At 36.6% G+C, this 11,684-nt stretch overlaps 1 protein-coding gene across 1 annotated transcript; it reads left to right on the forward strand.

Moving 5' to 3' along the window:
- Window positions 1–3,988: 3,988 nt before the first annotated feature.
- Window positions 3,989–11,680, forward strand: LOC309666837 (trace amine-associated receptor 2-like). Its single transcript, XM_082474917.1, is given in 3 exon segments — window positions 3,989–10,982; window positions 10,985–11,271; window positions 11,275–11,680. Coding segments are annotated over 3 exon segments (984 nt in total). The 5' UTR covers window positions 3,989–10,618; the 3' UTR covers window positions 11,608–11,680.
- Window positions 11,681–11,684: the final 4 nt, after the last annotated feature.

The raw sequence follows: 11,684 nt of genomic DNA on the forward strand, positions 1-11,684 counted from the left end.
CTCACAATTCAGTGAAAATAGATGACAAAGGCCACGAACAAACACAAGCAAAAGAATTCTTACTGCTAAGAAAAAAGTTGGCTTCATCCAGTATTATACCCTCTGTTGACACAGAATCTTAATTTATTCTATGTATGTAATTTACTCATAACTCTAAAATTTGAAATTAATCATTAAGGGACAAACAAAATGAGTATTTAAGAGTTTTCTTGTATCAGCCAACCAGAGTTGGGGTGTGATGTTTGTTAGTTGAATGGTTTTTCTGAGATTTCTGAAACCTTCCAGATAAATGATTGTTCGGTTTTTACTCATGATGCCAGCTCTGTAAACATATTTACATCAAATAAGAAGATAGAATAAGAGGTCACTCTTTTGCCTCTCTTGCGTCAGCTGAAGTTTTCTTTCTCAGATTTACACTTTGCTTAATAGTCTGAGAATTCCCCAAACATTTGGTTCCTCAAATAAAGTTCTGTGATAAATGTTTTCCTATCTCCACTAAGTACAACTACTTCCCCAATGACTTATAGTGTGATATTATTTCCCGTCACAATCAAGGCAGAACAATCAATGTGTTAATGATGCCCTCTGGTCTCTATTTACTCAAAAGTTTAGCAAATGAGAGCAAAGAGAGAAATGCTGCTTATACTGGTCTCTTTGGACTATGGGCTCGAATTGCAGCTTCAAAGTGTCAAATTGTAAATGAAGGGCCAGGGACATTGGTAAATATCCAATCAACACATTTAACTACTGTTATTTGCAATTCTCACAAGACTTTACTCTGGACAAACAGAAGAGTTTGCGAACAGTGATATCATAGGCTTGAAATGTGTTGATATCTTTATTTTTAAATGGTCTAATGTTTTCATTTTGTCTGTATATTCTCCCAAGCACAGAAAATTATTAAAAGTTGGGAGAATAAGCAGAAACACACAGGTAATGCACTGATTTTTCTTCCATGGTTCACATTACAAGGAACAATAAAATAAAATATAACACAACAAAATACCATACTAACACCTGCTTTACGTGTAGTAGAGTAGAGGTGGGATTACCACAATACTAAATTTGAGAATGTACAGCTAGATTAATGTTAGTTCTAGTAAAGAAGCGAAGTAAAAAATGGTGGTCAATACCTGGGTAATTGAATCATCTAAATTCTCTTCTTCATCATTTCTGTAACCCCCATCAAATAAGACTACAAATAAAAGAAAGCAGAATCACTGCTGGTGACGTACCCTGGAAACGTATTGGCTTGAGTCTATATTCAAACACAGGTTATTATTAGCTGTTTAGTCATGTTCAACAGCAGAAAGCAACTAATTAAACCTTTTTAAATTTCAGTTTTCTCATTTGTAAATGGGTAATATGTAACTTCCAGAGCTGTTGTCAAGACTAACTCATTCATTAAATAATTTATTCATTCACATAACAAGTATTTATTGAGCACCTGTTATATGCCCATCATTGTGTTAGCTAAATGCTAAGGATACAGACCTGAGTAATACCAACATGTTCGCAGTCTCTCCAAAATGTTAATGGAAATGAAATGAGGTTTTTGGAAATAAAATGAGATTATATTTGTCAACTATTCATATAATGTGCTATATTTAGTTTACAGTACATTGTCAATAAGTTCAAATTATTATTATGTTATTATTATCATTTACAATTAACTTTGCCATTGTCGACCTGCTTCATAATTGGAGAGATAAAATTTTAAAATATATCCGACTGTCAACTTTGAGCTCAGATCACAGCATTTCATGTCACTGTTTCTGTTTAGCTGATACAGCAAATCACCATGCTCCTGTTTCTCCCTCCACACCTCCTCCATTTCTTTTCTTCCTCCCTCCTTCCCTCCTTTCTTTCTTTTCTTAATTCCTCTCTTTTTTTGTAGTATAAAAATTATTCATTTAAAATCTACTTTATTCATGTGCGTTTGGGGTATGGGAGGATATGAGTAAAAATAAAGTGGAAACGGTGTAGCATACAGTGTAAACTGAAAATGTCAATGTGAAGAATTTGACTGACAATGAGAGCTGCCAAAGGGAGCACTTTAGTGATTCAGAGGAGTAATCAGACTCATGGAAAACCAACTCTATTTTTTTTTTTTCTTACGGATTAAAATGGCTGATACACATTTAAAAGAAAAATCCTTAATGTGAATTGCATTTTCAAAAACAGTAAGAAACATTTCAAGCAAAGTCTCAGCTATTTGGTTGGGTGATAAACTGTAGTCTTTATTTGCTAGAAATGGACATAAGCTACAATAAAAAAAGATTAATTTTTGTGTCTGAATTAAAAATTGGCAGAAAGGAGCTCCAAAAGGTTTTGATCTGTATCATCTTTAAAAGACTTTTTTTGGTTGTTTTTCTTTTGGCTGCATGACATGTAGGACCTTAGATCCACAACCAGGGATCGAACCCACACCCCCGGTAGTGGAAGCACGAAGTCTTAACCACTGGACCCCCAGGCAAGTCCCTAAAAGACTTTTTAAGTGTCAGAAGAGGCAAACGTTTTGTTTTAAAAGCGGCTTCATTATTTTATAATAATGCCTCAACATTGTTCTAGAGGTCTTAGTACAGTATATTAAGAACAAGAAATTGAAGGCCTCAGGATTGGAAAGGAGGAAATAAAACCATAATTATTAACCACATAGAAAACCCAAAAGAGCCTACAGAGAGATTTTTTAAATAATAGGAGAATTGAGCAAGTTGCCTGAATACAAAATTCAGTTGAATGTTTGCACCACTAATAAGCAACAAAGAAAATGTAATTTTAAAAAGACACAAATGTAAAATTGAGTTACTCAGGAATAAAACTATCAAAAGGTGTGCAAGACCATTTGCAGAGTATTAAGAAAGTTTACTGAAGAGCATTAAAGGAGACCAAATAAATGTGGAGCTAGCCCATGCTCATGAATGAGATTTAGTATTGAAGAGATATTAATGCTATCCACTCAAAACCCTACAAATTTTTTATGGAACTTGGAAAGATAATTAACATCTCTGAAGAAAAGAAGGAGAAGGAAGAGGAAGGGGAGAAGGAGGAGGAGAAAGGGGAAGAGGAGAGGGAAAGGACTTATTCTATTAAATATCAAGAGTCACTATGAGCTATGGTAACTAAGCCAACGTGGTATTTGTGCAGTGTTAAACGAGTTAGTGGATGGAATTTTATGCAGAGCTCAGAGATACATATGGACTTTGATATATGACATCTGCATTGGGGAAAGGATGGTCTACTCAATAAATGGAGCTGAAAAAAGATGGTTTATGTGAAAAAATTAAATTATGTTCTTACTTCACACCATACACAATTACAGATGAATTAAAAACTTAAATATTAAAAGCAAAATTTAAAATTTTTCAGTAGAAAATATAGATGGCGATTTTTCTGACTTTGAAGTAAGGAAGGATTTGTTTTAATAAACTTACAAAACTTAAATGATTGATAAATTTAGCTATATGAAAGAACTTTTGTTTATCAACAAATTACCTGAAAGGAAAAGAAAAGGCAAGCTATCCATGGGGAGAATATATTTCCCACATATATAATAACTGATAAAAGGTTATTATTAAGAATGTAAAAATAACTTGTATAAATCAAGAAGAAAAGGAAAATGTTAATCAAAAAGAAAAGAAATGACAGGATTTCACAGAAGGGAAAAAATTAAGAATAATAAACACACAAACAAGTGTTCTCCCTAACTGGAAATCAGGAAAATGAAAATCAAGACTACAGTAAAATACCACTTTTCATTCATTAAATTGTCAAACATTTAACCGTGTTAATATCATGTGTTGTATGTAAGTCAATGGAATTTCTACATATTGATTGTGTGAATGTAGATCAGTACAGCCATTTTGAAATAAAATTTGTTTAGTGTTGTGAAGTTGAATATTCATGTTCTTTTACTCCTTAATTACTTTTTCATGTATATTTACAAGAAAGTCTCTTGAATATAAGCATCAGGAAACTTGCACAAGGATATTCAAAATAGCACCATTCATAATAGCAAAAGAACTAGAAATAATCCAAATATCTATTGATAGGAGAAAAGATTATTATATAGCAGTGAAAATGAATGAACTACAGTTACATATAGTATAAAATTGAGTGGAAAAATAAGAGCAAAACAAATTCTAAAAGACAACATATTGCATGATACTCATTTTATAAATAATTCAGAAAACAAACCCATCAATATTTTGATTTAATCATACAAACATACACAATAAAGTTATTATAAGAATACAAAAACTGATAAACACAAAATTCAATATAGTAGTTACCTGAGGTGATAGACAGAAAGCAGAATATAGGGGTATGTACACTATTGTCAAGCTAGTTCACAGTCATGGGTATTCATTATGTTACAAACAAATAAAGCAAGTAAGACGTGTGGCATGATTAATTGTGATTAATTCAAATTCTGCATACCTGAGTTTCATTAAAAAATGTGAACAGTTATATTAGTGATATATCCATTTTCTCCAGCTTGAGGTACAAAATAAGATCATATCTCTTTGTTTTCACTAAATTAATTAGCCATCTTTCCCATTTCCCTTCTGGTCTCTTGATATATTCTCTAAGGACTGAATCTGAAGATTCAGTTCTCCCAAGCTGCCACAAGGTGTCACTGTTGAAAGTAGGTGGCCACCCAGTCCGAAGATGCCGTTCCATATGCAATGATGGAGAGATATGGGGCTGTCGGGCGACCAGTTTCCAAGGGCTTAGAAAGAAGAGGACTGAGCTGGCACTCACGACACTTACATTCACCAAAGAGCCCTCACTTTCACATCTTTCCATTGGGATTAAAGAGGCTGGTTCAGAAGAGTTTTCAAGGGTTAGTCGTCCATCTGCCCTCTCCCATGGTCAGTCCTGCTCAGGAAAGCCCTAGTGTTCTCTCTTGCCAGCTGGTATATTAGGCTAGTTCATTAATCTGGTATATATTCAGATGGTATATTTCAGCTTATTAGATATATTCTGATCGCAGTGAACCTCAGAAGGGAAGAGGACAAGACTCATTCCTTTTGTTCCTTAGCTCTTTACAAACAACAATTTATGTTCTAACCGTCCTCTGCTACATGTCTCCCATCTACATAATTAAAAGAGAATGCTTAAGTAATTCTTTGCAGAACCAAGAAGGTTTATCCAAAATGACTTACTGTCTTCCTCAGAAGACAGAGAATTTGCTGGCAACCTTGGAGTAGCCATGCCTTCTGCTATTAAAATAAGTTCTACCTTCCTGGCAAGCAACTGTGCTGATATTTGTAAAGTTTTCTTTAAAAATAATTTCATACACATTTTCTCATCATATCATAATATAAATATGAATATGCTCTGAAATGAAAAGAGATCTTTTTGTTCTTCTTTCTCTTCTTCAAGAAGAGCTCCTGAGAGAGATTGAGCAGGACCAGCTATGTAATTTGGTGGACCCATAACAAAATGAAAATGCATTTTCACTTCTTAAAAAAGTATTAAGCATTTCAATAGGGCAACAGCAGAGCCATTGAACCAAGCGTGGGCCCTTTGAAACTCAGGACCCTGTGTGACCCCATGTGACTGCACAAGTGGCATGCCCGAGCAGCAGCCCTAAGCCAAGGTGACTGAAATCACAGGGTAGCTATAATTTTAATTCAAACAGACACTGATGGTTTTTAGTGACCAGTATTATATTCCATCTACATCTGTGGTATGTTGCCTTCCAAGGCTGTCCCATCAGTGCAAAAGGAACTTTCACATTTTAAAAGAACACAAACAAAAAGGTAGGTCCTTCATCATGTGAGTAGATTTAAGTCGGTAACATCTGAGATTTTGACATCATTACGTGAGTTCCTTAAAGAGATAATAATTATGCCCCATTCCCCTGAGAGAGCTGATGCGACTTGTTCTTTTAGTCACATTTAAACAAAGGAAAAAAGACAAATACGATAGGTGATAAGACCTCTTCTTAGTGACTGGAATGTGAGACAATGTGTGGGCTGTGACAATCAGATTTTCCTAGAGATGGAAGGCATATAACCATTCTTCTACTTGAACTACTGATCTCATCCATGTGTAACTGAATCAGGTTCCTTAGGGTCACCTGTAACGCAACAGTTTAGATTGACTTTTATAGTTGTTCCAGTAAATAGCGGATTTAGAGCCTTCAGCGCTGTAGGTGATGAAAACTTCAGAAAGCAGAGATTCCTGAGAGGATGGAGGAGTGGTTTAGGCGCATTTAGCTGTTAAACTTTAGAAAGGCAAGGTTTTGCTTTGGCTTTCCCCCCCACCCCCCAAACCCAATTCCCTTGAGACTGATTGTTAAGTTGTAAAACAACACAATGCACATAGTTCAGTTTGTCTAGTTCCATAAAAGCATTCACGCTAGTTAGAAAAGAAACAAAGAAATACAGTTTCTTGAGCAAGGAGTTTAATTAACAATGTCATCTTCTGCAGTGCAACAGGTATGTGGAGAAGGGATTAAGGACAGATCTGCACTTTCTCTTCCTTGGGTTTTCTTAAGAAGCAAACTGTCACTCTAATAATGCAGTGGCATTGCTGGTGGATTGAGTCTTCTTTTTTTCATCTTGGTCATGTACAAAGAGTAGTGTAGGAATGCAGAAGATTATAGGTGCAGTACTTAATATAAATTTGTAATAAAAGGCAGAGCTTTTTAAAAATGCAAACAGGATAATGTGTGCCTTTTGGAGGTGCAACATGCTTCCTGGGAAGAAGATTTAGAATCGTGGAAAGGGTTATTTCTTCATAAGCAGCTGAGTAAATCATTTACCACAAGTGTTCACCTATGTAAAGCAGAGGGTTAAGGCAGTTACCTGGGTTTTTACATACAATCCCATTCCTTTACTTACTTTGGGGAAATCTTTTCTGGTCAAATGTATTCTTGATGTTGAATGTGGTGTTCATCCCAACCAGGAAAGAACGAAGGAAGGAAGGAAGGGAGGGAGGGAGGGAGGGAGGGAGGAAGGACAAGAGGAAAGTCACCTTTGATGGTGTTCTTTACATATCAGGCATTGTGCTACAGTTGTTCACATGTATTATTAATATGTTAAAATTCATTAGCATTGAATTTTTTATAGAAATTGAGCAACTGAAAGAAATCAATTGCTTGGGGAAGGGCAAAATAATTCAATGAAAGCAGAAAGAATGATTATCAGGAAGAAGACTTTTTAAAGTCCCTTAAAAGCCTTAAATAGTGGGTACTAAAGCAGTGGAATATTTAATATGGTAGCACTAAACAAATTTAATGACAAGGTAAAAAGGAATGAGATCATATTAGAACAATCAGAAAATTCTTTATTATTATGGTCTGCTCCTGCAGTTTAGTCACTTTCTTAGGGAATGTAGAAATCACTTTTAATTTGACAATTTAGTAGAATACAGTTCAGACATAAGCTGAATGGGTGAGAAATTCATTATGTCCCAAATCTTTAATTTTTGTGCTTGAGCTTCTTGTGGAAACAAAAGACATCCTCCTTGATTCTGTTGTAATCCTTATATCTATATGTGCTTACACTGATAGATTTAAAAAGTATAAAAAATGACACTTGAAGAATATAGCCTTGAAAATATTGGGTTTTGCATTTAGCTTTCTACAGATAATTAATCTGAAAAATGTGAAAGATATGACCATTGAAAAGTTTAAGCTGATGATAGATGTCACATGCCAGAAACATGCCAAAAACACCATGGAGAATGATGATTCTTAAGCGGAATTTATTTAAAAGTTGTTGGTTGTTTGATGAGCTCACCAAATAGTGCCCCTTCCTGCTCTGTGGCTGGTGTATGAGGAATAAAATACAAATACAAACTCAGGCATCCTATTATGTGTCTCAAAGAACTTTATTACAGTTCTTAGAGTTGATTGGCTGATGAAAGTTCCTGAATGCTTAAAGGGAAGCGAGTCAGACTCCACACCCCATGACTTGAAGCTCAGAAGGATTCAGCATGGCTTTTCCAAAAGTGGGACGGTAGAATGATTAATAATATCAAAGCCCCTAAACCACGAACACAAAGAAGTTTGCAATTAAATCTTAAAATGTGTTGTTGTCATGGAGTTGCCTTTAGCATAAGAATATTGTGGGTGTACGTATGCGCTCGTTTCATTTTCATTACAACGAAGTTATTTCTCTTAGCTTTACTTTTTAAAAAGTAAAGTGATTTAAAGTTAAATCAACAAAATTTTCTTCAGCTCTCCTATGCTTTTTCATGTGCATAGTGAAGGTGATTAATCCTTCCTTTCTATTTCCTAGTACTGCATTTTCTCCAGGACTTTCTTAACTGTGCTGATGCTTAACTGGCCAGGAGAAAGCTAACAAGGAATGGTAATTAGCTGAAAAACTTGGTACCAACAGGGGGAAAACTTCCTCGCCTCTCGTTTTTTCTTCCGACCTTCTTCCTGTGAGGATGTTAGGAGGAAAAGAAAGTGAATGCTATATACGTATTAGAAGCCCCATGGTAGCTGCTGAAAATGAATATAGTTTGAGAATCAGCTGTACACATTTTAGAAATTTTTGCATAAAAATGTTTTGGCAAAACTTTCAGGAATAATTCTGTCATTTCTGTAAACAGTGTGTAGGACATCAGTGGGCAGAGACCCCAAAATATACTTTGGTAGTGCACCTATCATGTGCTGTAATCACCCACATCCCCCCTCTCCATTCTCAGTTCCATTGCTACAGTGTGTCCCATCACACAGTTAGGCCATTAGTTCTCCACATGTGGGGACCCGGCCCCAGAGCAGGAAGCATAAGAAGGATAAAATTGCCTTGGACTCGACACTTAGAATCAGTTGGAGAAAGCTTTTAATTTCAAATCTGTACTCATTTTCCTGTAGCTCACTTAATTGCTTTAATTTCTTTTTAAAAATCACTGCTTAAATTTGAGGACAAAGTGGGAAATCTCCTTTGACTGTATACTGGCTAAGAACAGCAGCTTGGGGGAACAGCGAAGCTAGAAACCTGCCCTTCTCGCACTCCATCCTCTCCTCCACCCCCAATTTTCTCTGCTGTGTTCCAGAGACCTTGAGAATGACTTTCAAAGGTCTCCAGACAACCTCATGTCTTTTCTTCACCCTTCCTGCTTGGAATAGAGTTTTTTCTTTTCTGTTCAAATCCTACTCACCTATTGAGAGGCAGGTCAAAAGTCCCAGCCTCACTGGGGCATTCTTGTCTACCCCAGCCTGAATGCCTCTTGTCTACTTTTGATCTTTGAATGCACATTTTGCCTAGACCTCTCTTTGTTCAGTTCACCGCCACAGTTGCTTTTTTGATCTGTGGTGCAGAATCATTTGGGTTTTAAGTGTTGATGTGTTTTGTCTCTTCAGCTGTTTTGTAGACTCTCCGCAGCCAGGGGCTAGTTCATGCTTTCTTGTTCCTTTCATTGTGTCTCAAGGTTTGTGGGCATTCAATAAATAGTTGTGGCTCAGTGTGTGATGGCGCTCACAGAGGCTGAGGAGTTATTGGTTTATCTGTTAGTAACTGGTCAGGTCTGGTATGTGTGAAGTCACTGACGAATAAAGACTTTCTGCAATACCAGTAGTTCTGCTCTGTATTTAGGTAGTGCTTTTTCCCCTAATGTACATTTAAGAAAGAAAGTTATCCTAATTCATGAACATGTTCCATTCCAAGTATACATGTAAATGGTAGCATGAAGATTTTATATGTAAAATGCAGATACTGGGCCAACACATGGAGGTTATGTGCTGCTTAGAACTGGCCTGCTTTCCTAAAGTTCACTAACCCCTCCGCTCCCAGCTCTTCCATGTGACCTACACACTGAAACTTGTCAGGCTGTCATTATTGCCTGTCGTGCTTGCTCAGGGCTTGAGGAGAGGCATTGGTGAGGTGCCCTTGCTCTTCACAAAGAAGCGAGGGTGGTCCAGCTTTGGCCTCTGATTTAGCTGCTCTGGCTGGTGAGATGCTTATCAAGGTTCCATGATTGGCTAAAGAGGACGATTTACCAGATCATTAGACATCTTTAAATGATTCTTCCTCTTTCAAACAACCTTAGCATGAAAAAAATAGAAGCACAGTGAGAATAATAGAACATATGAATGAAACTTCTTTCAAATAGTAACCTCCTGGTCCCATAAGGCAATAGACCCCAATCAAACAAAGTCTGATTATATGTTCTGGACTCATCTGAAGAAGTGAATGCATTGTCTAATAAGTATCTATTCTTCCTATGTACACAGGGAGGAACAATTATATTAAGTTCAATGATGAATTTGTTTCTTCTTCCTCTTCTTTTCCTTCTCCCCCTTCCTCTTTTCTTCCTCTTTCCCTTTTTCTCCCCACCTCCCTCCTCCTCTTCCTCCCCTTCTAATGTCAGACCCTGGCATAAATTAAGCGCTTACTGAATGTTAGTGGTATAATTTGAATCAAGGCAAGAATAAAGTAAATAATGATCACTTAAACTCATTCGGTTAGAATTCTAGAAGCTGCAAATACAGGTTAAGATAAATAAGAAAGATCATAAGTAATAATTCAGCATAAATTATCTTCCTTAAGTCTTCTATGTCTTTTTTGAATTTTTCTATGAAAGTATATATAAAACACAATATTTTGTCTATTAAGTGACAAAATTTCATGTGTTCTTGCTTTTTCTGAAGAAAATGTTGAATTGCTCTGAATATGGAAGTGGATCTTGCCCAGAAAATGAAAGGCCGCTGGGTGTCCGAGCTGCCCTGTATTCACTTATGGCCGGAGCCATATTCATCACGGTGTTTGGCAATCTTGCCATGATCCTTTCCATTTCCTACTTCAAGCAGCTTCACACACCAACCAACTTCCGCATCCTCTCCATGGCAGTGACTGACTTCCTCCTGGGATTCACCATCATGCCATATAGTATGATCAGATCAGTGGAGAATTGTTGGTATTTTGGGCTTATGTTTTGCAAGATTCATTATAGTTTTGACCTGATGCTTAGAATAACGTCCATTTTCCATCTTTGTTCGGTGGCCGTTGATAGATTTTACGCTGTTACCCTTTACGGTATTCCACCAAAATGGCAATTCCAGTCATTAAACAGTTGCTAGTTCTCTGCTGGTCAGTCCCCGGGGCATTTGCCTTCGGGGTGGTCTTCTTGGAGGCCTTTGCTGATGGAATAGAAGGCTATGATATCTTGGTCACTTGCTCTAGTTCCTGCCCAGTGATGTTCAACAAGCTATGGGGCACCACCTTGTTTATGGCAGGTTTCTTTGCTCCTGGATCTGTGATGGTTGGGATTTATGGGAACATTTTTGCAGTATCCAGAAAATATGCTTGAGCAATCAATAACTTGCCAGAAAATCAAAATAATCAAATGAAGAAAGAGAAGAAAGCAGCCCAAACTTCAGGGATAGTGATGGGGTTTTTTTTATTATGTTGGTTTCCCTCTTTCTTCACAATTTTATTGGATCCCGTTCTGAACTTCTCTACTCCTGTAGTTTTGTTTGATGCTTTGACGTGGTTTGGCTCTTTTAACTCCACATGTAATCCCTTAATATATGGTTTCTTCTATCCCTGGTTTCGCAGAGCACTGAAGTACATTTTGCTAGGTAAAATTTTCAGCTCACATTTCCATGATACTAATTTGTTTATTGAAAAAGAAATTGAATAGACTTATTCTGTATGAGTGGAGAGAAGCAAAAGACTGGAATTAAGAAGAATGAAGTCACTTAAAGTGTGTGTGTGTGT

This window comes from Balaenoptera physalus, assembly GCF_965194825.1.
Source record: "Balaenoptera physalus genome assembly, chromosome: 9".
Taxonomy (NCBI): domain Eukaryota; kingdom Metazoa; phylum Chordata; class Mammalia; order Artiodactyla; family Balaenopteridae; genus Balaenoptera; species Balaenoptera physalus.